Here is a 25,180-nt window from a genome sequence, read left to right on the forward strand (position 1 = left end):
ACTATTGATTTTACAGTGCAACGCGCCTTACCGTGGCCACCTAACAAAGTTTTTTACAAATTATCTGCCAATCAGGGCGTGCGAATTTCAATGACAGTCACGCCTACTTGCAAACTTTGTACGGTTGCTATTTGAACACCCTTGCATGGGTTGTTGTTGAGTTGACATAATTACACGTAGTTGTCAAATGCAAAAGTTTGTTTTGTGGCCACAGTAAAGCGCGTTGAACTGTAACACAGCATCGGATTAACTTTCAATTATTTTTGTGCAACAAGCTAAAGTGGCAATGTGGCGAACTGTGTAATTAGTAGGAGCCGTTTATCGGGGATCCCTGTTTAAAATTTTTGCCTAGAGGTAGCTCATGTCCATGATTTTCTATACTGATCAACTGGGAAGTCAGCACTAAATACAGGAGATGCATTTCATTATAAGTCTCTGTTACGAGCCTAGGAAGGCCCATCAGGCCAGCGCTAACCTGCGATCAGGCTCTATTTTAGTTTCGCGTGGTACGTAATGTGGAGTTGGCGAAACGAAAAATAGAGCCTGACCAAATTCCTCTTCGAAATTCCTTCCGCCCACTTTTTTTGATTGATTGACATATCCTTCATTGGCCAATCAAATTTACTTCCATTACACCAATACACGCGTGGACGGCAGATTCACACTATTTTGTTTTGACCAGAGTTAATTACCGTGAGAGGAATATTATAAACGAATTCCAAAGTTACCGTTGGCTTTAATTTGAGAAAAACACATTTAAAGCATGGGGAATGTTTTCGACGACTATATTGCGGCAAAGGCCGGTGTAATTCTCCCTCCGAAGTTCACTGAATATGCAATCTTTTAAGCTTGACATCTTAATTTGTAATTGAGATCGATAACCTAGCATTTTGTCGTTGGACGGTTTGGCAATAGATTTTTAAAGAAAAAAAAAAGAGAAATACATTATTCCTTTAACGTGTTTGTCCATGAAGGTTTCTTTGGTGATTTTTTCGGGTAATATCTTCAGTTGCAGTGTATTTCTAGAATTGCGCGCAGTAAAATCATGATAAGTTTGGCTGTTAATTTTTTGATGGAGTACGAACAGTAAGATGGACTCGCAAAGTTTCTTTTATTGTTGTACAATTGATCTCTCTGGAAACATGCCATTTTAGTTTCTGGAGTGCGAGTTTTAAGTTAAATCAACTGGAAATATTATGAAGTGTGCAAACAAACCGTGTCATGGATTGTAAATAAATAAAGCCGTTTGATACACAGATATTCAAAACATGCATTCGTGTAACTTGCGATTTTATCAGCATCTCCTCCTGTTGATATACACGTCCCCTGTCTCATCCAGGAAACCAATATGCATCGGCTTTCATTGCCATTTGAAAGAACCAGCTATTTAGCTTTCAAAACATCAGGGAAGTTTGTGCCAACGTACTTTCAACCCCATGGCCACAGAGCTCGACAACGGAATCGCTAATTTCACTCGTTCCAGAGATTCAAACCCGATTCTGGACAAGTTATGAGATGTTTCCGATGGCATATCTCCATTTATACAAATAAAATCAAGTTGCACCTTCCACGGCATTCTAAGAACAAAAGGGAGCAAATTCTTTCTTACACTTATGGCGGATTAGTCTCGAGTATTTCGCGAGAGCTCCGCGCAATCACGTTGGCATTTTCACTTCCGGCGTTTCAACAGCCAATCAGATCACGAGTTTGGTCGGCCAAAATTTGGCCGACCGTTCGGAATTCTTGAGAGACTTTTGGTCAGGCCCAATTTTAGCGAGCGACGACATAAGAGAACATATGGGCGAAGCTAAAAATGGGCCTGATCGCAGGTTAGGCCAGCGCTTATCTCCAGTTTCGGTAGCATGAAGTGACTAGGAGTCTTTCAACTTCCCCCTGGATGGAATGCTAGTCCAACACAAGTTTACCACGAGCATTTTTGCTGGCACCCATTTATACACCTGGGTGGAGAGAGGAACCGTAAGAGGAAAGTGTCTTGCCCAAGAACACATCCCTAAAACTGTGAGACTACAGTGCAATATACAACACAAGATACACGTATGAGAGCTGTTTTTCGAAAGGTACTATATTTTACAGAGGATATGTGTATGTGGTCTCATCAAAACCTTTGCCCCTAATGAGTGCTAGTCTTTTTAGGTTTTGTGTAGCTAATATTTTGCTCATTGCTGAAACCAAAAGGCTCAACTTGGGTAGATGACTGATGTAACAAGTTCTGTGAACGTTTGGAGCCAATTTGGTTATTGCACAATGCCCTTTCTAAGCATACATGTATGTGCACAACAGAAATGGGACCCCCATTCCCTCTTACCAGCAATGTCTTTATTGTACCTTTGCCAAAATTCCACACACACCCTCTCTCTCTCTCTCTCTCTCTCTCTCTCTCTCTCTGCCCACTTGGGAATAACTGGATGTCGGTGACATAATGTTATCCTTGATCAGTTGACTTAGTTTTCATTTTCTTCTTCTCATCAGACGTGTGAATTTCCCCCTTATGTTTCTGATCAAAACTTCATGCAACCAACAAGCAAGCCAGTCGAGGCAGCGTCATTTAAGCAGGAAGCCATAACATGCAAGGAGGAACACATTGAGAATGGCTTGGTGCCTTTACCACCCAAAATGCCAACTCCTCCCCCAGAACAAGCCGTTCCACAACCCCTCATTGTGTCCAATACAGATTTTCCCGGACTGTATGGATTTGATGTTGGCTTTGACCAAGAAAAGAGTCCTCCAACAAAGTCAGCTCATTGGACCTACTCCCCTTATTTGGATAAGCTCTTCTTGAAAATGAGATGTATAATTCCCTTTAGGTTGAAGTTGCAGGGTAAGTTGAGTTCTGTAAAAGTGTGCATAAAACCTTTGAATAATTGCTTGATGTTTTACAATTTTTCGAAGGGCCACAATGGGGCAAGTGGAATCTGGATTCCTCGCTGGAGGAATTGTTATTATAACTTTAAGCTCTTAACTGGGGTTAATGAGCCCTAAGGGAGCACTTTTTTTTCCCCTCACTTGTCCCTAGTGTACTCTACTCTCCTCACCCTTGCAATCAAGGCTTGTCCTGTAGTCAAAAGCTCATTGTTTAGGTCAAAGTACTTTCACTTTTACAATGTTAAAGCGGTTGCCAAAGCTTCCAGTAATTTTCCACAACATCACACGATTCTCACCTGTTTCACCTTATCTAAACCCCCCATACCATTAGTCAGCCACAGTTCAGCTTTGCTCTTCAAGCAAGTACCTTGAGTTGCACTCTTTAAGATTGCATTTTTCCCACCCTCCCACCCAACTGGAAGCTTTGTCTCCTTTAATTGCCATGGCTGTGCTTTGTCATGCAAATTGTTTTATTATACTATTCTCATCTATTTTATTTTAGTTTGGGTATTTTGTCTCATCGTTCGTTATGTACATTACATTATTCCGCATGTTACCACCGTTAACTTAAAAAAAAAAAAATTAGCTAAATTTAGAAAACTCAACACTAGGTGTGTCCTTTTTCATTTCTTACTTACTTATTGGTGGCAGGGAAGTGCACCCTGGGCTGCACTTTACCCCACAGTAGGTGGGACAGCCCTCCTTGCTTACTCCAAGATGGTACAACTCACCATTTGACCTATTCTCCTTCCAGAAGGGCACCCCTCTTCTGGTCCACCCTATGTTACATTCTAACGTAGGGTTTCCTCTAGAGACACCGCTACTCTAGAGGGTCGTCCTAGTGACACCGCTACCTTAGGGGGCATAGGCTCTGCCTTCCCTGCCACCCAAATTTTGCCAAAAGATAGCGATTAACATAATGATTATAATTGATTTAAAAAATAAATAGATAAAAGGAGAATTTGTGTTCCTCCTTTTCTAGTTTCACAAGCCTTGCAAAGGGTGGGGGGAGGAGTAATCATCATTACCCTCAGTTGCCCATGCCCCTCTCCTGGGCATGCGAACAACCCCCGCGGCTTTCCCCCCTTTTTATGTCACTGACCCTTAGGGACTCATTAATTGTGGTTTACTGCCATTTTCATAATTCTGCAGAATCTCAACTTCAACCGCTAAGTGCCAAACTATGCAATGGCTTGGAATCTTACTTGTAGTTCACAGCTCCAATGCAATAATATTATCATGATATCTTTTAAGAGGTTCTTCAGTAAAAAGATTCTTACATATTCCTTAGCTGCCCATTAGCATTGAGTTTGAATGTACTGTGGAAACCAAAGAGGCTGCAGTGATTGGTAGGCTACAGTGTATATCATGCATTATTGATTTTGTTTGATTGATGGAAGCTGAAATGCAGTTTGGCCATTGGTGCTTGAAAATGACATTCCACAGAATTATGAAAGTCACATTAAACTGGAATATTAAATTTTTGATGTTGATGGTTGTTTTTATCTCTTTCAGTGTTTCCACCTTCCCCGGGCTTCCATGTGAGAGTTGTTGTCATCTACAGACAGCCAGAACATTATCGGGAAATAGTAGAGAGATGTCCCAATCACATTACCAGGCAAAAGGACGGTAAGATAACAGTGACGATATTGTTAGTTCCATACAGAAACCACAGTTGATTGCCTTGGTTGCTGGAAGTTTAATCTGTGGAGTTTTCCAACAAAAATTATTTCAGTTAACATTCACAGGAACCCGTGGGCAGGAGGTTGTCTCGCCCATACAACAGCCCTTTGCGTCAACTTTTGCATACATCTTTCTATTTTTACAAGTAGAATGCCACGAGTTCTTCAGCTTTGCACGTACTGTCTAGAAATCAATGGCCAATCAGAATAAAGTACTGTTATTGTCAAACAAAGACAAAAAATAGCAAAAACGATGTTTGCAAATTGAGGTAAATGTGATCGTGAGTCTCATGCTGAATGGTTACATGTAGTTCCAAAAATACAAGAAAGAGACACAAACTAAGGCTGTCTCAAGGATATAATATTATTATTGCATAGGGAGGCTCCTAGTCATGGACTCTTGACATTCATCTTTCTTGCATTGATTGGCTTTAAAATCGGCTAAAATAAAAAAAATGTTTTTCTTTTCAATACTGGCCCATCAGCATTCAGTTAATTTTAAAGTAATATTATGCTGATCCATCTTTCCTCTATTTTTGTTGTTGTTGTTGTACAACTTCTCACAGCTTGCCTCGTCTTTTCCAGGCCACCCTGCGCCGAAGCATTTGCTGCGATGTGAAAACCCACAAACTGTTTATATGACCTGTCCAGAGACAGGAAGACATAGTTTGAGATTCCCTTTAGGGATACCTCAAGGTTGGTATGATGTGTAGAAAATTGTTAAAAGTTACATGTATGTTTTAATTTTTAATTCAACTGTGAAAATACAAAATTTTCATCTGAATTAAACTGCATCAGCATGTCAAGTTTATTGGAAACTACATCAGGAACTCTGACAAATACATGTAGCATAAGTAGTGATGCAATGACTTTGTCTTGCTGCTGTTAACATCTCTGTGTGCACAGATTAATTTTGACAGACCTACATTTATAAATAGGTATAATAAATAATAATTTTTTTATTAAAAAAACTAAGCGTTGGGCGTTGGCTTGATTAAATAGACTAAATTCAATAAATAGATTAAATTCTTTTCCTTATGTGTCCTTACTATTTTTGTCAACTTTTTCGTTTCAGCTGGAAGTGACTTTTTGACAGAAATGTTCCAGTTCATGTGTTTCAGTTCGTGTCCTGGTGGTTTGAACAGGCGACCCATCCTGGTGATTTTTACTCTAGAATATGGGTAAGAGCCAGCATTTGCAAATTAACAGGTTTTTCTTGTCAATGATAATGATAGTGATAATGATAATGATAATGATAATGATAATGATAATAATGATTTTATAATAATAACAAGATGGCTATAAGGGCATATCTGTGGGATGCACAAACAGTTAACACAAATTGTCCAGTTGCAGCTAACTACAGGTATAAACTTCGGAAAATGGCAAGAGATTACCAGAAAGAGAAATCTGTTATTTAACTTGAAGTTGTTTGTTGTAAAAACAGAAATGTGTGTTATTTTCCAGCTGGGAGGGCCGTATAGCGAAAAACTGTGACTGAGGTCTTGAAAATGCTGCTCAGACCGAGGTCACAGTTTTTGGCTATAATGGACCGACCCTTAGCTGGTAAATAACTTTTTTGGGGTATGCACATTTGCGACAACAATGAAGAAATGCAAAATTAAAAAAAAAAGGAACAGGCCCGAATCGTTACGGTGGCTGCCTACAGCATCCCACGGAATAATGGATTATATTTTACAAGGGAAAGCGCATTATCCAAACGCTTATTATACAAATGGGCCTTAAATCTATCCAAATCAAGGCCATTTGGAGCAAATCAACTGGAATATTGGGGTTTTTGATAACAGGCGGGAAACTGCTGTATCCAGCAGAAAACCTCTTGGCGTGGTGCAGAGAAGCAACAAACGCAAGCTGCATAATTATTATAACAGGACTTGAAATTAACGAAAAAATCCAGTCGCAATTTTGCGACAAGATACGAAAATTGAGTCACAATTTCGCAAAATTTCGTTGCAAAATCGTCACGCTGAATTGTGTTGTCAGCGGTGTAGCAAAATAAAATATGAGCCCACAATACTTGCGTTGAAAGAATCCGCTGAAAATGGCGAATGATATGGAAGGAGTAGAGTTGTGCACGTAACGTCGCAGCAAAATGACGCTACAATTATGCTATCATCAGACTGAAAGAAAACTCAAGGCGAGAAACAAAATAATTTTGTCATTTCTTCATTTATTTTAGTAAAAAAAGCAGTAAAGTGGCAACTTCTAACCCTTTTGTTTCGAAAGAGCGAAGATGAAAACAAGTTGCAAATTTGCAACTTCACCAGATATTTTAGTCGGAAAGGGAAAAATTTCAGTTGCAAATGCGACTGTATTGGTCGCAATTTCAAGCCCTGATATACCACAGAGTCCAAGAATCAATCCCAGGTGTAATTGGTGGATGGCTCGGTGCCCTCCTTACCACACAAACCCTACTTCGTTCTGCATTTCGATGGGTGTCTTTCAAACAATGATAGTTTCTTCACATCTGCCCACTACAGCACCAAGTAATTAATTATCGTAATGAGGTTGAGCATGATAGTGATAATTATCAAAGGCCAAAGTTTGTGTCATCTGCCGAAGCCGAAGGCTGAGGATAACAGAAACTGAGGCCATGATAATTATCGCTATCATGCAAAAACTGAATTCAATAATTGCTTTAGTATGCATATTCCTGAGCTGAGCTCCACCATGACAAAACTGATCAAACTGCTGGTTAGAGTATCATGTGACGTCACGTCTGCATGCATAGAACTATTGTCTGTAGGTATGACGGCAATTCTACATATATAAAATCAATTGTCTGTAGTTATGATGTAAGAGAAACAAGGCAAGCAAGAATTAGCTGCGTGCTTATAGCCAATCAAAATTGAGCTGGTGACACCAATTTGTATAATAATATTGATTGGTGGCTGCTTGTCGGAATTTAGAACTTCAGATTCCAGACATTATGTTGTCTTGGTGTACAGTGTATGTTAACTCTGGTTGTGGAGTTTCTGTTATTTCCTGCTTTTTTTTTTTTTTTCATTTTTTCATTCCTTCGTTATCAAAGTTGCCATCAAGGCCTGATGGTAGAAAAACATTGTCGACTTGGCCCATTAACTCACACATGTAAATAGAACAACAATGTGCTTTTTTTTTCAGTTTTTCATTCCTTCGTTATCAAAGTTGCCATCAAGGCCTGATGGTAGAAAAACATTGTCCACTTGGCCCATTAACTCACACATGTAAATAGACAACAATGTGCCATCTTTTACATATTATTAATAATTACAGAACTGAAACTTGGCAATAATTAAAAAAAAAGATGTGGCAACTTACATGTACAAAATGCCACATCAGACCAAAGTACTTCAAGCTTAAACAATAATATTGTAATAATTGCTAGAATCAATTGGTTTATGTTTATTTTTCAGCAACCAAGTAATGGGGCGGAAGGCTCAAAACATCCGCATATGTGCGTGCCCTGGAAGAGACCGAGGCATTGAAGAGACAGCGGAATCAAAAAAACGTGTGGCGATGAATAATAATAATAGCATGTTGCGTACTACCACTGAACCTCAAGACAATCAAGTAGTGTGTACATCCACACCAAATACCACCCCGCCCCCGACCCTTCAGGAATCCTCATCATCAGCACCTCGCACTCCCCCAGCTGTGGAGCCAACTGCATCGACAAGTGGTGGAAAAACAAATGATAAACCAGTACCAAAACTTACTAAGAAAAGATGTGAGTTGATTGTCATTATTATTTTCACTTCTTTTTTCCCTCTAGTTGTACTACGATTCTCTGTTAAGTATGACACTAGAGCAGTTTGGTGACAAAGTTTCAGCGTTAAAGTTACCATGTTGTCACAGGCAACTTTTCTTCGTTTCCAAGGGTAACTTTTCGGGGTTTGATGTCATTTAACAGGTAACGGTCGTAAGTTTGAATTTAACTGTTACCATTATTTTATAGATTTTGGCGGGCTCTTCACTTAAGGCCCTAAAAGTTACCCTCGACAACATGGTAACTTAAACGCTGAAACTTCGTCACCAAACTTCCCTAATGTCATACTCAACTGAGAATCGTAGTAACAATGCATTACTGTCAGAGAGGATGGAAATAATTAATTTAGAAAGTTATTTCATTGAAAGGATGGCGAAATTTCAAACTGGAGGTGGTGCTGGACTTCAATAAACTGTAGCAAGTCAATAAATATTTGAAGGCAGGGAAAACTTAAGACAAAAAAATGTGTTTCCCACTTTCGTTCAGTAGTGCCTTTTATATGGCCTACATGTACAACTATCCTGGCTACAGTATTAACCATTCATTGCAGAATTGTTTTTTTGTTCACTGCTTGAAGGTTGGCCAAGATTTGAACCCATGAACAGGAAGATACTTCAAAGAGAAATAATTTTTGCATAAATTTGAGATTAGGGATTCGGAAGGAGTTGGGCAAGAGGAGGGGAGAGAAACGTTTTTTAGTTTTGCTTCGACCCCCCATTTGTTGTTAATTTTTTGCTCTTCCATTGCTTTCTTTATTGTCATTGATTAATCGGATTATAATGTTCTCTACTATTTGTAGAAATCTTTGATTTACGTGTATAATCACAGAGGTAATGCGGAAAACAAAACAAGTTAAAAAGAAAATTTGACTTCTGTTTCTCTTCGCCTAAGTCTGTGTTTCTTTGCGGAACCCTAAACAAGACCTTGGCAGCTTAAAATATTGGCGCTTTGCCCAGAGCACCCTAAGCGAGACCAAAATCCAAAAGTTACACCCCTAAGTGAGACAACGAGCATCCCCGCCTGAAAAATTCAGGACTTTAACAAGATTTGAACCCGTGACCTAGTGATTTTTCAGGCTTCTCCACGCAATTGTTAAAATTGCGTTCATAAGTGTGAGGATCATAGCTTTGCTTGACAAGAATGACTTTTGGAACACAAAAAGGACCTTTTTTCCTTTTTCTCTTTCAGCTCACACATTGATGTCTTCAGGCTTTGAGGTACGTCAACTAAATTTGGATAGAAATCCACTCAGCAAAAAACAGAGAACTCAGGAAGAAGAAGTGTTCAACATACAGGTTCGTTTCTTCCGTTGCTATAAGTGGCTTAGGTTTAGTTACTCTCGATCAACCTGATTTAAAAACAAGACAGTCTGAGTTTGTCATTGCAAACGCAAATTTCTCTTCTTTAGGTGAAAGGTCGTGAAAAGTATGAATTGCTGCTGAAAATCAAGGAGAGTTTAGACTTGATGGACTTGGTTCCTCAGGCACAGATCGACCAATACAGGCAAAGGTGAGAAAGGTCATCTATTTTTAAACAGGGGGCCCATAGCAGGGGTTTCATTAGAAGCCAGTCACCGGCGGTATATCGCCGTCTGTCAGAAATTTGTCTCTCACTGCCGTCTATTCTGCCTTGATTTTCTCTCAAACCCTTGTAAAAGATAAGAGTGACCGCCTCTTACATTGATTAGCCCAGTCGTCTACTGCAAAAGTTATTGAAACCCCTGCATAGAACTTGTGTGACCGTTGATCATCTTTCAGATAATTTTGGTAAAATCCAAGGGATCTTAGTTTACTGCTAATTAGCTAGTATAAAAAATACCATAATGCTCTTTGTTTGTCCCTCCAAAATTTTGCATTCAAGCATTGTTTTTATTATTTCTTGGGACCATTATAAATCCCAAGAGAAACTGGTATTATGGTATCTTTGATAGTGGCTAATTATAATTAAAGTCACATAATTTTATTATATCAAAGTAGTTTGTATGGACCTCCTGTGTTTTAAAACAGAAATTTAAGTTGAATCCCCCTGACTTAGGAAGCCGTTTATCTCTCTCTTACATATACCTACTGTACATAGTTACTTGACTGCTCCCCATAGCGTCTTTTCAGGGTCGTTGAAACAACAGAACAACAACCCAACTGACTGGAGGCAAACTAGTTGGCTATTTACAAGTGCGGTTGAGTAGTGGAAACATGGACCACAAAAAAAATTTGATTCAACAAGTTGTCTGCCTGAGTCTTGAACCCGGGATCTCTAGATCTCAAGGCAAATGCCCTAACCACTGGGCCAAACTGCCTCCACTCCTCTCTTTAAACCAGGGTTCGTGCTACTCCTTGAAGTGCTCAAAAAGCCCTGGAATTTAATTTTGGACTTCAAGGGCGCTAGCCCTTGAAGAAAAGGATTTTGTGGGAAACTGCTTGGAAACTCCTTGAATTTTTGCTTAGGTGAAAGTTGTAAAGATTGCATCATGCCGAGAGAAAATGAAGATCACGCTAAGTTAAAGACAAGACATCTCAAAAATTGAGCAAATTGACTATTGGGGAAAGATTAATGGAAAAATCCCCTCGCGTGCACTTAAGTTGCAGGATGTGGGAAAGAATATAAATGTAGGCTTTTTTTAGCAAAGAAAACACTGAAACATGGTGTATGGCATAGAAATCTCCTTACAAACTTTTCTTGAAAACGCAATTTCTGGTTCTTGAAAACTCCTTGAATACTCCTGGAATTTTATATACAAAATCCGGCACAAACCCTGTTAAACCAAGTGGCCCTTAGTGCTTGGGCAAATGAATGGTAGAAGTGCCCTCCTGCTTGGAATGAATTTTCGTTGTAATTTGATTTCCTTGTACAACTTTTGCGAACTTCGTTATCTATGTATGAATTTTACTTTAAACCATTTCATAGATAATTTATAACTTGAATTTCTGTTAATTTATGTATTTGTGATACGCTTGTAGTACATTATGCAATTATACGGGTGGTACATCATACAGTAGAGTGATTTTCAATTGAGTTTCGAAAGTAATTTGTGAATTACTTTGGTTTATGATCACTTCGCTCAGTGATTGGTTCAAAGTTCTGGTGCCATTTTTTCAACCAATCAGAAGTGAAACCAAAACCAATCGTGGCTTGCGCGTGCAGATTTTCCCGCACTTGCGGCGGCTAATTACTTCGAGTTTTGATTGGGTTACTGGATTGTCTCCGTCCTTTTTGATTGGCCAAAGTAATTACTGTGGTTTTGGTTTTACGGCACTCAATTGAAAACCACTCTAAGCATCGCCAATTAATTAAACAAATGGGTCATTTCCGAGTTGCTGTTTGTCTCAGTTTTGAAGTGAGTCCTGGTACTTAAGTATTGTAAGGGAAACGAGTTTGATTTGCATAATAATACGCAAGTCATTTCCATTTGAATGGTTGTGCACCAGGACTTGCTTTGAAACTGAGGCATACAGCAACTCGGAAATGGGCGATTAATAAAGGAACCATCATTACAAATTATCTGAATCTGAACATTTGGGGGTTAGAGAGGCTTTGACTAGGATTGTAATCAAACTCTTAAAGAGTGGAACATCCTGCCAATAGATTTAAGGCAGTTGGAGACTGTGGAACTTTTAGAATTAGCTATTAGATCCTTTGTTTTTCTATTTGATGACTGTTTTTCTGTTTTGTTGTTATGATTGACGGTATCATTTTTAATTATGTATGATGGGAAACGTTTGCCAAGTATCGATGTAGATTGGAGGGGGTTGGGGGGGGGGGGGGTGGGGAACAAACAGACAAACAGTTGGCCAAGAGATCAGAGCACTGTATTGCAAAAAGGGTAAGCGCACAGCCTTCCTTCTGAACTTTTGTACTTATTTTTTTACGAACAGCTGTCCGCCATGTGGAAAAGTCAGAAACTCTCAGAATTCCCAGAGTTCGGAAAATGTAGATTCTCAAAATTCGAATGATACCGTAAGTCTTCTTGGTCTTTTGATGTATGGTAGTTATTTACAAAAGATGAAAGCATCCTAACATCCTGACAGGATCGTCCCACATGTATGGTGTTATCCGCCGTTGACACTCGCGTAGTTTGTGCGGGCGTGTAGGTGTCTGGTTGAGGTCAAGTTAATGTGGACAACTACTGTTGATGGTGTAATGAGCTCGTTACAATGGTGATATGTGCTAGTCATAATAATAATAATAATAATAATAATAATAATAATACCGAAACTTCGTAGCAGCTCGAAGTAAGATATCGCTTTGATGATCCATACGATGTTTTTAAAATTCATCTTTAATCAAGACATGTTTCGGATGAAACATCATCCATCGTCAGTTGTACAATGAGAAATAAACTAAAGTTGAGCAATAAATAGTGTAACAAAGTGAGATATAACATTAAGGATTAAGGCGAGAACAGAACAACCACGAAACAAAACAGAAAAAAACCGGACTATTTAAGCTAAGAAAAGAAACTAATTAGTGTGAAAGGGATAAATTAAGATGTTTGACTTGGGAATTTAAAGATGGCTGCTCCCAAAGGATATGCATGGCTTCTTTAATTTTCAATTGGAAACGTGTGGAAGCAGGGTCGAGGATTTTAAAACAGTCTTCTTAACACCGGAAGCGACAATTTTCAAAACCTCTCAAGTGCTTTTAAAAGATGTGGGAATGTTTGTCGGAGGCGAGATGTTCACGGATGCGAGTGGCGAAGTGTCTATTGGTTTTATCTTTTCTTGAAGCCCATAAGCACCAATCCAGCTCTATATATACTTTCTGAGGTACTTTTTATTGTACTTCGTAATCAAGGTAGAAGAATCGTTAAAGACTTGATAGATAGCGCAAGGTTTAATCTTGAAGCGACGGTTTCATCGACGATGAGGTTAACTTAACTAAAAATATTTAATACGTGCGTAAGGAAAACTGCAAGCTGCACGGATATTTTCTTTCATTTAGGATGACGTCGATGGAACACCGCAATCATTTTCACAACTGTCGCGTTCTGACTCTGGGGCCTCGTACCAATCTCCCACCTCCTCCCAGCAGAGCTCTGGTGGAGGAACTGGTATCAACGCTGTGCGGTTTACTCTCAGAAGGACTATGTCCCTGGAAAAGAAAGGTTATCACCACGTGGAAGTATCTTGATGTCTCCCTGTCATTAGTAAATGCATGAGTAGATGGATATATTTTTGTATCAATGTGCTGCCAGGAAACAATTGTAGACGCGGAGATGCAAGATAAGAGGAGAAGTTCGGCTTCATACTTTTGTTAAAATTTGTGGATCAACAAAGCTTCTTCTAAACACGAAGACGCACTCTAAAAGGCGTGGCTTCAAACCTTTGTTTTTTTTTTTTTTTAAATAAGAAAGTCATTCAAGGACGCCTTATAATCCAAGACGGCGATCAACAAACCGCAACACAGAGACAGAAACCCATTCAACAACTGCCACCATTGTTGAGTGTTACATGTTGTTGTACGAAATTTTGAGCCAACAACTCCTAACATTTACTTTTTTATTACGTGGATCCGTTTGAACAGCTCTTCCAACATTGTTGGGGCCACGCACGCGCATTGCGTATGGTCTCCATGGCGATAGCAAGGCATTGGGATGTTAGAAACAAGATGGCAGCCGAATTTTCTAAGTTTACAAAGTCTTGTTGGTCGTATCCTTCCCATAATACACTGCACGTCCTTACATTGTTGGCAGTTGTTGAGTCCGTTCGCACACGACTGCCAAAACTATCCATCATCCGCAGAACCAACAATGTTTGGAGTTGTTGTTGCGTGTGATTGCTCGGGACATCAAATTAATGATATTACCAGGGTGAGAAAAGTGACTGGTGATTTTTAAAAAGTGCAACAGATAACGTCCTATCGCATATCACGGACACATTGCCTTTCGGGGGTTTTTATTGAACGGAGCTATGTATACCTCCACGGTTGATTGACCTTTTATACTGCGTCTTAGTGTTTAATTGTTTTAGCATTTTGATAGAGAAAACACTAATTAAAAAACTTCATCATTTCTGGTGTTCCAAAGTCCTCCATATTGGTTGGTGCAAGAGTTAATGTAAATTTCTATGGCATACCACGTTGCACCTGTATTTCAAATCTTATCATAGTAAAATTCTACTTTATATCAGAGACAGAAGAGAGACAAAAAAAGAAATCCTTTGAAAATTAAAGTCATTAAGAGTTCACTCGTAAGAGATACTATCAGCACTCGAAGATAAAGTCTACCATGTAAGATCCTCTATATACGCCACTAAGAAATACGTGTTATCACCAATCAGAAAGACCTTGCATGTTAGTTTTGGTTTAGGTATTTTTTAATACAGAATTTTTTTTTTACTTAACGGTAAAGCTCCATAGAAAGGTGCGCTCTGTTAATTTAGTATTTTTTTAAATGTAGTTGTTTACGGTAGTTGACTGTAAGGAAAGGGCAACAAATTGTCACATGACATCAGGTGTCGCAGCAAATCATCATCAAGTTTCAACTTTCCCGCGCTTACTTGAACGCCAACTGCATGCTTTTGTCTTGTGCTCTGATTGGTTCATTTGATTGTTTGCGTCTGGTGCGTCCTGATTGGCCAAAGTAAAAGAGAAATGGAGCCTCGTGTTTACGGAATCGATCGCCGAAATTAAATCTTTGCTCGAACTCAATGAAAATCCATTTGATTTCCATCGCATTTCCTGCCTGTTATTCACAGCTATCGCGCAAGGTGGACTATCGTACCACGAAGTGCAATTATGTTTAGGGTGAAGGTCCATTGATGCTGTCGTATGTTCATTTGTGTCCATTCTTTTCTTAACCAATCCGAGAGTCGCTCTAACCAGCGTGCTCAGTGACCTGGCCTTAAAATAAATGCAAGGCTGAAAATTAGCGACATCTGTATATTAAGACATGCGTTGCGTCAGAGAAATTTCCTCCATGGTATTTCTTTAAAGTATTATTATCTGATGAGCATTTTTTATTCAGGAGTTTCATAAAGGTCCGAAACTCGTCAAATTGTATATAAATTGTATAGTACAATGTTTTCGTTTCGACATGTTAACAGTTAACGTTGAGTAAAGCGGGAGTCGCTATCGCCAAATATTCTTGATTTCACCTGACGTGATGGCGACCATGTTGGTAGAGAGAGCAATAGCTAAAATGTCTTTTTTAAATTTGACTCTATTATTCTGCAAAAGTTGAGCTACATTGTCTATTGTTTTGGCACCAACATGGCCGCCTTATCACGTGAGTGCAATCAAAGAATTAGTGTTAAGATTATAAGATCTCTGTTTTGAGATCTGTTTATTTGGGGTTAAGTATCGAGGGTGGAATAGCCATTGTAGAAGTTTATGATGTGGAAGATAGAATTGCATGATTTATTTAAGTTGCAGTAGTACTCGTAATAAAGATTCGAGGAAGCTGTTTCTTCTCGACGGAAGTCGCCTGCGCCATTTGTTTTCTGTTTGTTTGTTAAGGGAGAGTGTTTCCGGGAATATTTTTTAAAGGGAGCCTTTACTTTTACAAAAAAAAGGAACTTTAAATCACGGTATAACCTTTACAGTCAAATCTGTCTAAATGTTTTGCAAAGAAAGCCTTTGTATCCGAAATAAATAAGTTTTAGAATCGCTTGCTTTTGTTTTCAAATTTCGCGGGCGCCGCCATCTTGAATATTTGTGACGTGTTACGGTTGCCCTGTAAGCTCTCAATAGGCCCTTTGCATAAATGGCGCCCAAATTTGCATAACAATACTTGATACATCCTTAGCCTCACATTTATGAGAAAAATCCTTTGTCTTGAAACATAAACACGAGGCTAAGGATGTATCAAGTATTGTTATTCAAATTTGGGCGCCATTTATGCAAAGGGTCTATTGAGAGCTTATAGAGCAACCGTAAACGTCACAATTATTCAAGATGGCGGCGCCTGCGAACTTTGAAAGCGAAAATAAGGGATTTTAAAACTCAGTTGTCCGTATATGAACACTTTCTTGAAACAAATTTCAAACAAATTTGTTTCGAAACATTGTTTCCTTCGATTTAAAGTTCTTCTGTAGCAATAGTGGAGGTTCCCTTTAAAGCGCGCACAGACTTCGAAGCAAGAAATAGCCACCGATCGGAAGTATATTTGCATGCCAGGACCGTAGTCTCTATCAGATTTTCAAACTAATCGTCTCTAATAGCGCAAAGATACTAAAGGCTGGTTCACACGAGCAACGCAAACGCAAGGAAGTTCACACGTCGAGCGCAAACACAAGCACATTGAAATACGCACGCGCAATTGAGTATCCCAAGATGGCGGACGAAGTCAACCCTAGAGGCACACGTAAGAAATGCAAGCGCAAGCAAATGAAAAATGTCCTATAGCTTGTGTTTGCCTTTTCGTTATGGCTCATGTGAACCAGCCTTATAAGCAATTCAAAATACCAGCGTCCGATGTCACCGGCCGAAAGTCTCCAAAAAGCCGAAAATTCTCCAAAGAGCCGAAAACTATAATTTGCAAGTTGAGAGAGAGTGTTGCAACAATGTTGCAAGATTGTTTTGTTGAAATGCTGCGAGCGTTTGCACAGGCCTCAATGATGGTCACAGTAACCCCAATCTCGTCCCCAGACTCCGCTTTTCTTTTTGCTGACCAAAACAAAAGCGGACTCTGGGGACGAGATTGCAGTAACCCTTGAATGCATCAAGACAGGAGTCCATCCTCTTGGTCAAGACGTCTTCTTGTGTAAATGTGGCCAATATTTTATTGTTGGCAGGAAACTGACTTTTTCGTTTCCCGACTTGCGAACGGGACACCAGCCATTTCTTGGCCCGCCCCAACCTCTCGGAAGAGTTTGACTCGCCCCCAGGCGTCTTTTACACTGTCGCAACAATTTGGTATTATACACCTGCTTATTCCAAAATGGCCGCCATTTAAATATTCTTTTGTTTTTATTCAAATTAGCCCTTGATGCCTCGTTCTTAAGCTTAAAATTCAAAAGAATATTTTATCTTGAACGAGGCAACAAGGGCCAATTTGTATCCGCATAAATCAGCGGCCATTTTGGAATAAGGTGTATTATTCAACACATTCTGTCAATGTCCAAATATGGTCATAGGGCTCTCAATATTCGTGGTGCGTACTCAACAAATCATCCTGCGATATACGTAATTTTGTGCGTCGCGGAGAAAAATGGTAGTTTTCCAGCTTTTTTTCCCAATAAACGTAGAAAATTGTAGTTTGTCATCAATGTGTTGAATAATAAAACAACTGCTCAATTTTGCGGAATATCGCCTGATTTTAGCGGCCAAGTATCAGGCGATATTCCGCGCGATTTCGCAGGATAATTGTTCAAAATTATTCGAAGGGCGTACTACGAAGGACCAATTCTCAAATGGTCAGCTTTTAACACGGTAATTAATTTATCACTATCAAAACGTTTCATACAGAAGTTTTTTGTGCTCGTTTGCCACCAAGGCTGCTCTTTTCCTAATGACGAAGGGCGAAGTGGGTTGTGGCAAGAAGAATTTACGTGGCGTAAGGAATGACGGGCCCGCACAAGACCATTGTCTTTGATTCGCTCTTTGTTTTAGAGATTTTCCCCTTTGAAAGGATAATGAGTGGTGGCTCTTAGAAAATTTGCCGTAGGGAAGGCTGGTTTTGTATCAAGTGCCATTTCATAGGCCATTAAAATATGTTTGAGGTGTTTTACTGTCCCCTCCTAACGGTGGGTAGAGCCAAACTGTCGTAGATGCTATCCATCTAATTTCTTGGTTTCCAAAAAGCTGTAAATTCCTTATCCGAAACACTAAAAAATATATGCATCAAGAAAAGTTTCTTTCCTTTTCGAAAACATGTTTTTACAATTTTCCTCGAGCAGTTTGCTGGGAACGAGGAAGGTAATTTTCCATGAAGTGTTTTATACAGTATGTGAACAGATGACATGAATTATCCAAGCTGATAACACTCTATTTAGCAGCCAAGGCTCATAAGTCTTCAACTGAGGCGCTTCGTTAATTTTTTCGCTAAGGACCACAGTGAAGAGCATCGTGGTTACACAAAACTTCCACTGGTGTCCAAGCAGCGGAGTAAATAAAGTCATTCAGGAGAAAGGCTCTTGTTCCGCTTGTTTATTGACTGTGTTGCTAAGCGACATTACGTCAAAAGAGCTTTGTTCGGTGAAGGATTCCTAGATCGATACGTAAATCCGTGTAAATTTCCGATGTTTTGGTTCGTAAGAGTAAACTTTTAGTTCGTTTTCACCCTGTGCTTAGTGGAAAATAACGTCCGTGGTTACAGAGATAAAGCTAGACGTCTATCTTGAGGAGAATTTTTCTGTAACTCGAAGAAAAGGATGAAAAACGAGCTTGTGGTTTGTGGAAAAGACGGCTGATTATATATTCAAAGCAAATCATGACAGTGCCAGCTATGTGGGAAGAGTGAGTACATTGCAGTACATTTTCTTCGGTTTCTAAGATCGTGGCTATCGGGAACGTTTTTGGGATTAAACCTCGTGTGTTTTGTATTTTTATTCAGATCGACAAGTGAGGATAAAGACGCGCACACCTCTGTGCCTATTGTGGTGTTGACGGCGCATCGTGCATTAGAAGAAGCGAAAGAGCTGAATGCACACAAGAGTTTAGAAGCTGAAGATGTCCTACCGGTTAGTTCAATTTTAAAAAATGTGAAACGCTCTTTTGCTGTATTAGCGGTCTCGTTGATTTGCTCACAAATTAAGCGAGCTGTGAGCGTTTTAGTGTCTGTAGAGAGCGAAAGAAGATCGAGACTATTTATAATTTTGATCTCCACTGAATTTGATGCGTGTTTATAATTATATTCCGGGATTCGCGGAAAATACAGCAATGTTTTGATCTTTCTCCCGCGAAATCGGCGCTTTAATCTGAGAAAAAAAGTGATATAAGCCTTGCAGCGAGAAGGAGTTTTTCAAGTGATTTATTTGTCTTTTCAATACAGCTACCGGCGTCAAAATACAGATATAGCAAATGGCACGAGCTTGAAGATATGGATGTCAAGGGGAATATGTTACGATCACCGAGAGTCAGAAGAAGTAAGTTTATCCAGTTAATAATAGGCAATGCTTTTGAATAGTGTGCTACCGTTTACAACTGGGCATGAGTTTCGAGAGGCGTACTGCAGGTTTGCAGTGAATGCCATAAGTACATTTGTGCCCTCAAGGGAGTTTATTGCTCTTCGCTTTATGCAGCGACGCAGAAAGATATCCATTAATTATTATTTTTTTGACTTGACATGCCCTTCAATTTCATAGAAACACATCTGTGTAATAATTTTGATCAAATTGTCGATCTTGGGATGCTCAGAGTATTTCCGTGGGAGAAGTAGACAATGACTGGTACATTATTTGCTCATACAATAAAATTTGTTGGGCTGTTGCCTGTTGAAATTGCTAAGATACAAAAGTTGTGATGCAAATGGCAATGTAAGACAAGCCAAATCCCAATTATAGCCCTCAGAATCAAGTAGTGCCCATAGAAGCTGTGCAAGCTAAAAGTTGAAAGCCAGTTCAAATAGTTGTCAGAGCAGAACAACTCAGTTAAACTCTTCTATAGTAACATGTATCTTGTATAGTTGGCAGGATGATTTCACAGTGTTAGGTACAGTGTCAGAGTCACACAAAAGAGCAAAGCTCCAATTATTTGATCATGTACCCATTGTGTTAACCAAAGCCAACTACTTCCAGCAAATTCAGGTTCTAGGTTTAAATCTTTCCATTTCTTTCTCAGATCCTAGGGGATTTAAAGTTGAACATATTCGAAAGCTGGACGAGGAAGAAAGGTTAGAATACGGTGACTCAGATGAGGATGACTTCGCGGTTGGGCTTCCTTTGAAAAGAAATAAGCCCAAGAAGGTTCGCAACTACAAGAGCAAAATGGAAAATTGGGAAAATGCTGAGGTAAGATCATGTACAATTTGTACGGCTCGAATTTGACATGACCATAAAAAAGAAAGTTTACAATCTCTGTATATCATGGTCACTTTGGTGTGTTCATGTACACACTGAACCCACAGTTCTTTCAGTCAGCTAAAGGGCTAATAAATCTTAGGTCAGTTGGAAAGTTCTGTTGTTGTGGAGACAGTTTTTGTAACCACTGGCATTACAGCAGGTGAAGTCTTTTGATCTCTTATGGCTCTAAGCCGAGGATGTTTTGTTTCCTTTAATCAAGGAAGCAATTTTTATACTGTCTTCAAGTAAATGTAAGTATTGTCTGCACATTGCTGAACATGGGAATGCAATGAACTACATGTAACATCCTTGTTCAATTTTTTTGTATTCTTGTTTAGATTGCTTATAATTGTTTTTAAAGTTTACCCTAATGGGCTCACAAAAAATATGTTTTTTTTTTGCTGACTGCCTATCATTCTGCCAGTTTGTCATATCAAACCTCAAACATCCTTACCAGAAAAAAATAATTCCAAAGAGACCTTAGGGCTTATAAAAAAATATGGTGTTTGCTTTTTCTTGCAAGTCTGTAAATGAATATGATATCTAGAACAAATTCGGAAAGACCTGAGACTCTCAGACTGAGCTCATGAAAAATGTGGTTTTTGCTTTGCTTGTCAGTCTGCTAATTTGGCATATCAAGACCTCGGACATCCTTACCAGAAGAAAGAATTCCATAGAGTGCTCAGAAGACTCATTAGGTGTGAACACATACAACTTATGGAAAACTCCCTCACAGATTTGAGCACTGTCTTGCTTCCAAGGTTTGTGAATACTTTTAATTAGTAATTTGTCTGGAATAATGCTGACGGTTTATATTTACAAACATAATGAATTTAACTTACCATTAAAAATTATTCCCATTCAATGAATTTGATTTAGCGTTCTTTATTTCTTACAGGTGTACACATCTTTATCTTCAAAGAAACTTTATCACAAATTTCAAGGTGAGGTACAGGGCATTCATTAATAGCCAGTCACAAGGCAAATTGAGTGGTTGTTGATGCAGCGCTGCCTGGTAGTATTCATCATCTCTATGTACTATATTCTTTTGCCAATTAAAATTTGGCCAGTGACCTCCTTTGCAAGAGGTGTATCATTGTATTACATTACCGATAAATTTTTAACACTGCAGGTGACCTCTGCTGAGTTAAAAGTGATTAACTACTTCTTCATTTTCCTTGAAATGTTATATAATGGTGTAATGTTCTGTGAGCAGCTTGTTAGAGAATTTGATAAATTTACACCACAGAAATTGGATGTACCGTCCAATAAATTTGTTGAAATGCATTAAGTAACAGGAAATAAAAAAGTGTTTACACAATAGACTGAAAACAATCCACATCCCTTTGTACATCTGTGAACTCAAGGTAATTGCACAATTACGGGTTAGCATTTTTGTCATTCGTAACTTTCTAAGGAATAATATTAATAATATATACTACTGAATTATAATTATTTTTCATTTATCTTTTCTTCCTTTTACAGAAACTTCCAAAAGCTCCTCTTCTGGTACATTTGTCACTGCAGGAAAATAATATTCAGAGCTTAAATGGATTAGAAGTGCTTCGTAAAACAGGATTACAGTCACTAGTGCTCAAAGAAAATCCAATAGCCATGGACCCAAATTACAGGCATCAGTAAGTCTGACATTTTCCGGCATAAGTTTTTCAAATGTTCTGTGCACACATCAGGTGTGGGTAGATAGTTGAGGCTTAAGATTTATTTAGAATCTTCATTATCGCAGGTTAAACAGTTGACAACAGCAAAGATTGGTGGCGGGGGGATTTGTTTTGTTTTTGTACTGAGATGAACTCAAGAAGATTTGTGAAGTTTTCACATTATGTGAATAGGGAATGGATAAAAAGCATAGTTTTTCCATAGTTTTTTTGTTGACTATCAAAGGGTACTACTTTGTAGTGCTAGAAATACAAAAAACTCCATCAAAGTGTTAGCCCTAGTCAAGTTATTACATTAGCTTTCTCAACTGCAGTGCATTGTAAAGGATTTCATTGGTTTATCCAATGCTCCCCTTTACGGTATGTACTTTGGTTTACACATCTGATTCTACATTCGTAGTGTTACGACACATACTGAATGCTTACTGACTGAGACAGAGGGTATTCCTCTCTCAATCACAAGGGCAGTAACTGTTTTGCTAATCAAGAGGGAATGCTTAGCAACAAGTGTTATTGTTTAGATTTGTCCATTGTGTGAAAAAAAAAAAACAAGTAATCGCTTGTACCCTTGCTCAAGTTTTAAATCAATGTGAAATTAATCTTAGATTGCCCTCGGGCCAACGCAGTTACCTGTACAACAGTCACAACCTTTTTTCTTTGTCTTGTTTTCAGAGTTTTTAGAATTTTGCCTCAGCTTCAAGTTTTGGATGGTATTCCAAAATTGACCAGTGATCTACAGGACAGCGTACTGAATGCAAGAACGTGTGTGATTTCATAGCAGATGTATATCTTCGATTGATAGATAATACCATGATCACACTTGCTACGATCAGAAATAGTCTGGTACGAGAAAAACTCAGTTGGTGGCGTATGGACGCTCGACTACTTCATTTTGCCAACCACTTGAAATAGCAGGGCAGTAGCAAGAAAAACCCCCTTCCAGGCGTTGACAGGCTCGTTTGGTCCGCAAACCTCTCCCCTCGTAGATTTTGGTCAGCAATTTATTCATCCCACCATTGACAAGTTGCTAAAGCATTTTCTACAGACCTCTTGTATCTTAGCAGGAAAATATCCGATTAATGGTTTTCGAACTGATATCTCTTAAAACTACTCACAGAAGGGCGAAACTGTCATTTCAGAGACGCTTAATTTCTGATAACCCCGGTGGGAGTATGCCCCGGAGTATGCCTTTGGATTCCCCTGGTAGCACGGGTTTTATTGCGCCGGTGATGTGCCCCCTTCACAATCAATTCAACCCAAAAAAGTCAGCCTTAACGGAAAGTCTGTGTGAACCGGGAAATCAAATGAAATATTGCCCTGAATATATTGTTGTCGCAAGGTGCTCGGACAGCACCGTGTGTTTTTTGTTTGTTTGTTTTTGCTCGCTACCCTTTTCAAGTCTTTGTAGGGGTTTTTAATTATTGTCAGATCTTTCAAAGAGAAACTGTACATAGGGGTCTCGGTGACTGTAAAATATATTGATGTTGATTTTTTTTAAGAGAAATGTTCATACAGATGTAAAATATATTTATTAGTTTTAATGAACATTAAAATTTACATCGTAGAAATTAAGAATGTCTTTATTAACTTTGAACTGCAAACTTCCAATTCTTGGAACTTCCAACGTAAGTCGTTGCAACTTTTAAGTTTTTTAGAGGTTTAAAACAAGCGAGTATACTTTGTACGAACAAGAAAATATGTTGTCTATGGTCTAAAAGACAAAGCGGATTGCAACTCTGCTAACGGACTGTGATCTAATATAGAACTGACTGGCAGCTTCGAAGACCAACATATCCAGACAAACTGCTATATTTTAATCGTGGAAATTAATGATTGCGCTGCTGTTTTAAAGGTGTAAAATTTAGCAAGCTAACCAAAACGGAACTTAATCGTTAATCATCATCGAGAGTAGCACAGAAATGTAGCAAATATTGAAAACAAGCATTTTATCATAGCATTTCACTCTGGCACTATGACAACAGAGTCTCTTCAGTAGAGACTTGAGCGAACGATGAAAAATAGCCAATTTGAGCTGCGGAATAGAGTAACTAAGTTGGATGTCTTAAGGAGCAAGGGTAGATAGGACTATTAGGGAGGAATTTGGAACCTATAACGACGCGAACTGACATTAAGAGCAAGGAAGGATCTTCGCCTTAAGGTCATCCATCTTTGCGTTAAAATTTCGTTTAAGAACAGTTAAATCAAGTGTCTCACTAAAAAGTACAACGAATAGAACGGATTTACGTCAGATTAGATAGTGATACAGCTAGTGATATTGCTGTCAAGATTGCTCGTGATTCGTCCTTCACTAAAACAACAAACTTCAAGGTTACAAATAATTAATGCTCTTCGAAGAAGACCTTCAAAACATGGGTTTCCGAAGTACGTTTTTAAAATCTTTTTGGCCATTGTGGGAGGACACTGGCGCTAGAAAAACTCGGCCAGCTGTACTTGAAAACGAGTTTACGTTCTGTCTGTGGATTGTGAATCTGGGCGTACGATGAAAATGGTTCCGCACGTGATATCTCATCGTGGTAGTGTTAATAGGCCATGTTCGAAATATCAAATATTCAGCTTGATAGTGAGGACAAACACAATAGAAACACGTTGGAATGGATGTGAACTCAAATTGCATATTAGCCACTTTTCTTTGTCCTCGCAATTTCCCCTTCCATCTGGATGTACTAGTATCGCCAAGTGCTTATTATACTCAGCCGGGGTCAGAGTTTGGTACCTGATAGCGTCATCGCTATCGGGACCGAGAGGTGTAACTCACATGGAATCATCTCCCCTCGCTCATCACGCTCCTTACTGTGCCCTGAGGGGCCACAGGTAAGGATTACCCGTACTGATCACTCTAACGGTGGCACCTTCAGATTATTTACATTCAGACACGTTTCTACAGTTATGGTGCAGAATTTCGTGAAATCCGATAAAACCTAAACTTGTTCAACAGACATTTTTCATGTTGACGTTAATATTGAAAAAAAGGGGGAAAATGTTACTTGAATACCAAATAATTTAGTTTTCAAATATTGCTTAATATTCGTAATACGCATGCGCATAAGTGCCATTTTTCGAATTTCAGCGGTGTCGCAGTTAAATCAAGCTTCCTAAAGTTTGTTTTAAATTTTTGTTCTATTTTTTTTTCTGTTATGAATAATAATAGGCAAAAACAAGGAAAGAAAAGTAAACGAATGCAAAAAAATTACCTTGTTTGTTTCAAAACGCTTG

The 25,180-nt window shown here is 38.9% G+C and overlaps 2 protein-coding genes and 1 non-coding gene across 3 annotated transcripts in view; 2 read left to right on the forward strand and 1 right to left on the reverse strand.

The window, feature by feature from the left end:
* The window catches only part of LOC137997946 (cellular tumor antigen p53-like), a 20,367-nt gene extending 6,696 nt beyond the window's left edge, over nucleotides 1-13,671 (forward strand). The window contains exons 5-13 of the mRNA XM_068844284.1: nucleotides 2,491-2,839; nucleotides 4,399-4,512; nucleotides 5,151-5,261; nucleotides 5,641-5,746; nucleotides 7,982-8,295; nucleotides 9,523-9,629; nucleotides 9,743-9,843; nucleotides 12,207-12,288; nucleotides 13,273-13,671. Of these exons, the coding sequence (XP_068700385.1) occupies nucleotides 2,491-2,839; nucleotides 4,399-4,512; nucleotides 5,151-5,261; nucleotides 5,641-5,746; nucleotides 7,982-8,295; nucleotides 9,523-9,629; nucleotides 9,743-9,843; nucleotides 12,207-12,288; nucleotides 13,273-13,461 (1,473 nt within the window). The 3' untranslated portion in view covers nucleotides 13,462-13,671. The remainder of the gene's footprint in view (nucleotides 1-2,490; nucleotides 2,840-4,398; nucleotides 4,513-5,150; nucleotides 5,262-5,640; nucleotides 5,747-7,981; nucleotides 8,296-9,522; nucleotides 9,630-9,742; nucleotides 9,844-12,206; nucleotides 12,289-13,272) is intronic.
* Nucleotides 13,672-18,449: 4,778 nt separating this feature from the next.
* LOC137997947 (uncharacterized) lies at nucleotides 18,450-23,521 on the forward strand. Its single transcript, XM_068844286.1, has 8 exons — nucleotides 18,450-18,726; nucleotides 18,824-18,950; nucleotides 19,262-19,355; nucleotides 20,050-20,219; nucleotides 20,889-21,031; nucleotides 21,169-21,214; nucleotides 21,756-21,907; nucleotides 22,619-23,521. Exons 1-8 carry the CDS (start codon nucleotides 18,701-18,703, stop codon nucleotides 22,722-22,724), a joined length of 864 nt encoding a protein of 287 aa, XP_068700387.1. The 5' UTR covers nucleotides 18,450-18,700; the 3' UTR covers nucleotides 22,725-23,521.
* A 1,144-nt stretch (nucleotides 23,522-24,665) lies between these two features.
* LOC137998215 (U8 small nucleolar RNA) lies at nucleotides 24,666-24,801 on the reverse strand. The gene has a single exon (XR_011122777.1). It is a non-coding gene; the product is annotated as a U8 small nucleolar RNA (small nucleolar RNA).
* Nucleotides 24,802-25,180: the final 379 nt, after the last annotated feature.

Source organism: Montipora foliosa, chromosome 3 (genome assembly GCF_036669935.1).
Source record: "Montipora foliosa isolate CH-2021 chromosome 3, ASM3666993v2, whole genome shotgun sequence".
In the NCBI taxonomy this organism is placed as follows: Eukaryota; Metazoa; Cnidaria; class Anthozoa; order Scleractinia; family Acroporidae; genus Montipora; species Montipora foliosa.

What these genes read in the sequence shown, in the direction of transcription:
- LOC137997947 (XM_068844286.1), top strand. Translation starts at nt 18,701, where the DNA reads ATGACAGTGCCAGCTATGTGGGAAGA. An exon ending in ATCACCGAGAGTCAGAAGAA is followed by an intron (nt 19,356 to 20,049) that starts GTAAGTTTATCC and finishes TTTCTTTCTCAG; the next exon opens with ATCCTAGGGGATTTAAAGTT. An exon ending in AAAATTGGGAAAATGCTGAG is followed by an intron (nt 20,220 to 20,888) that starts GTAAGATCATGT and finishes TTTGCTTGTCAG; the next exon opens with TCTGCTAATTTGGCATATCA.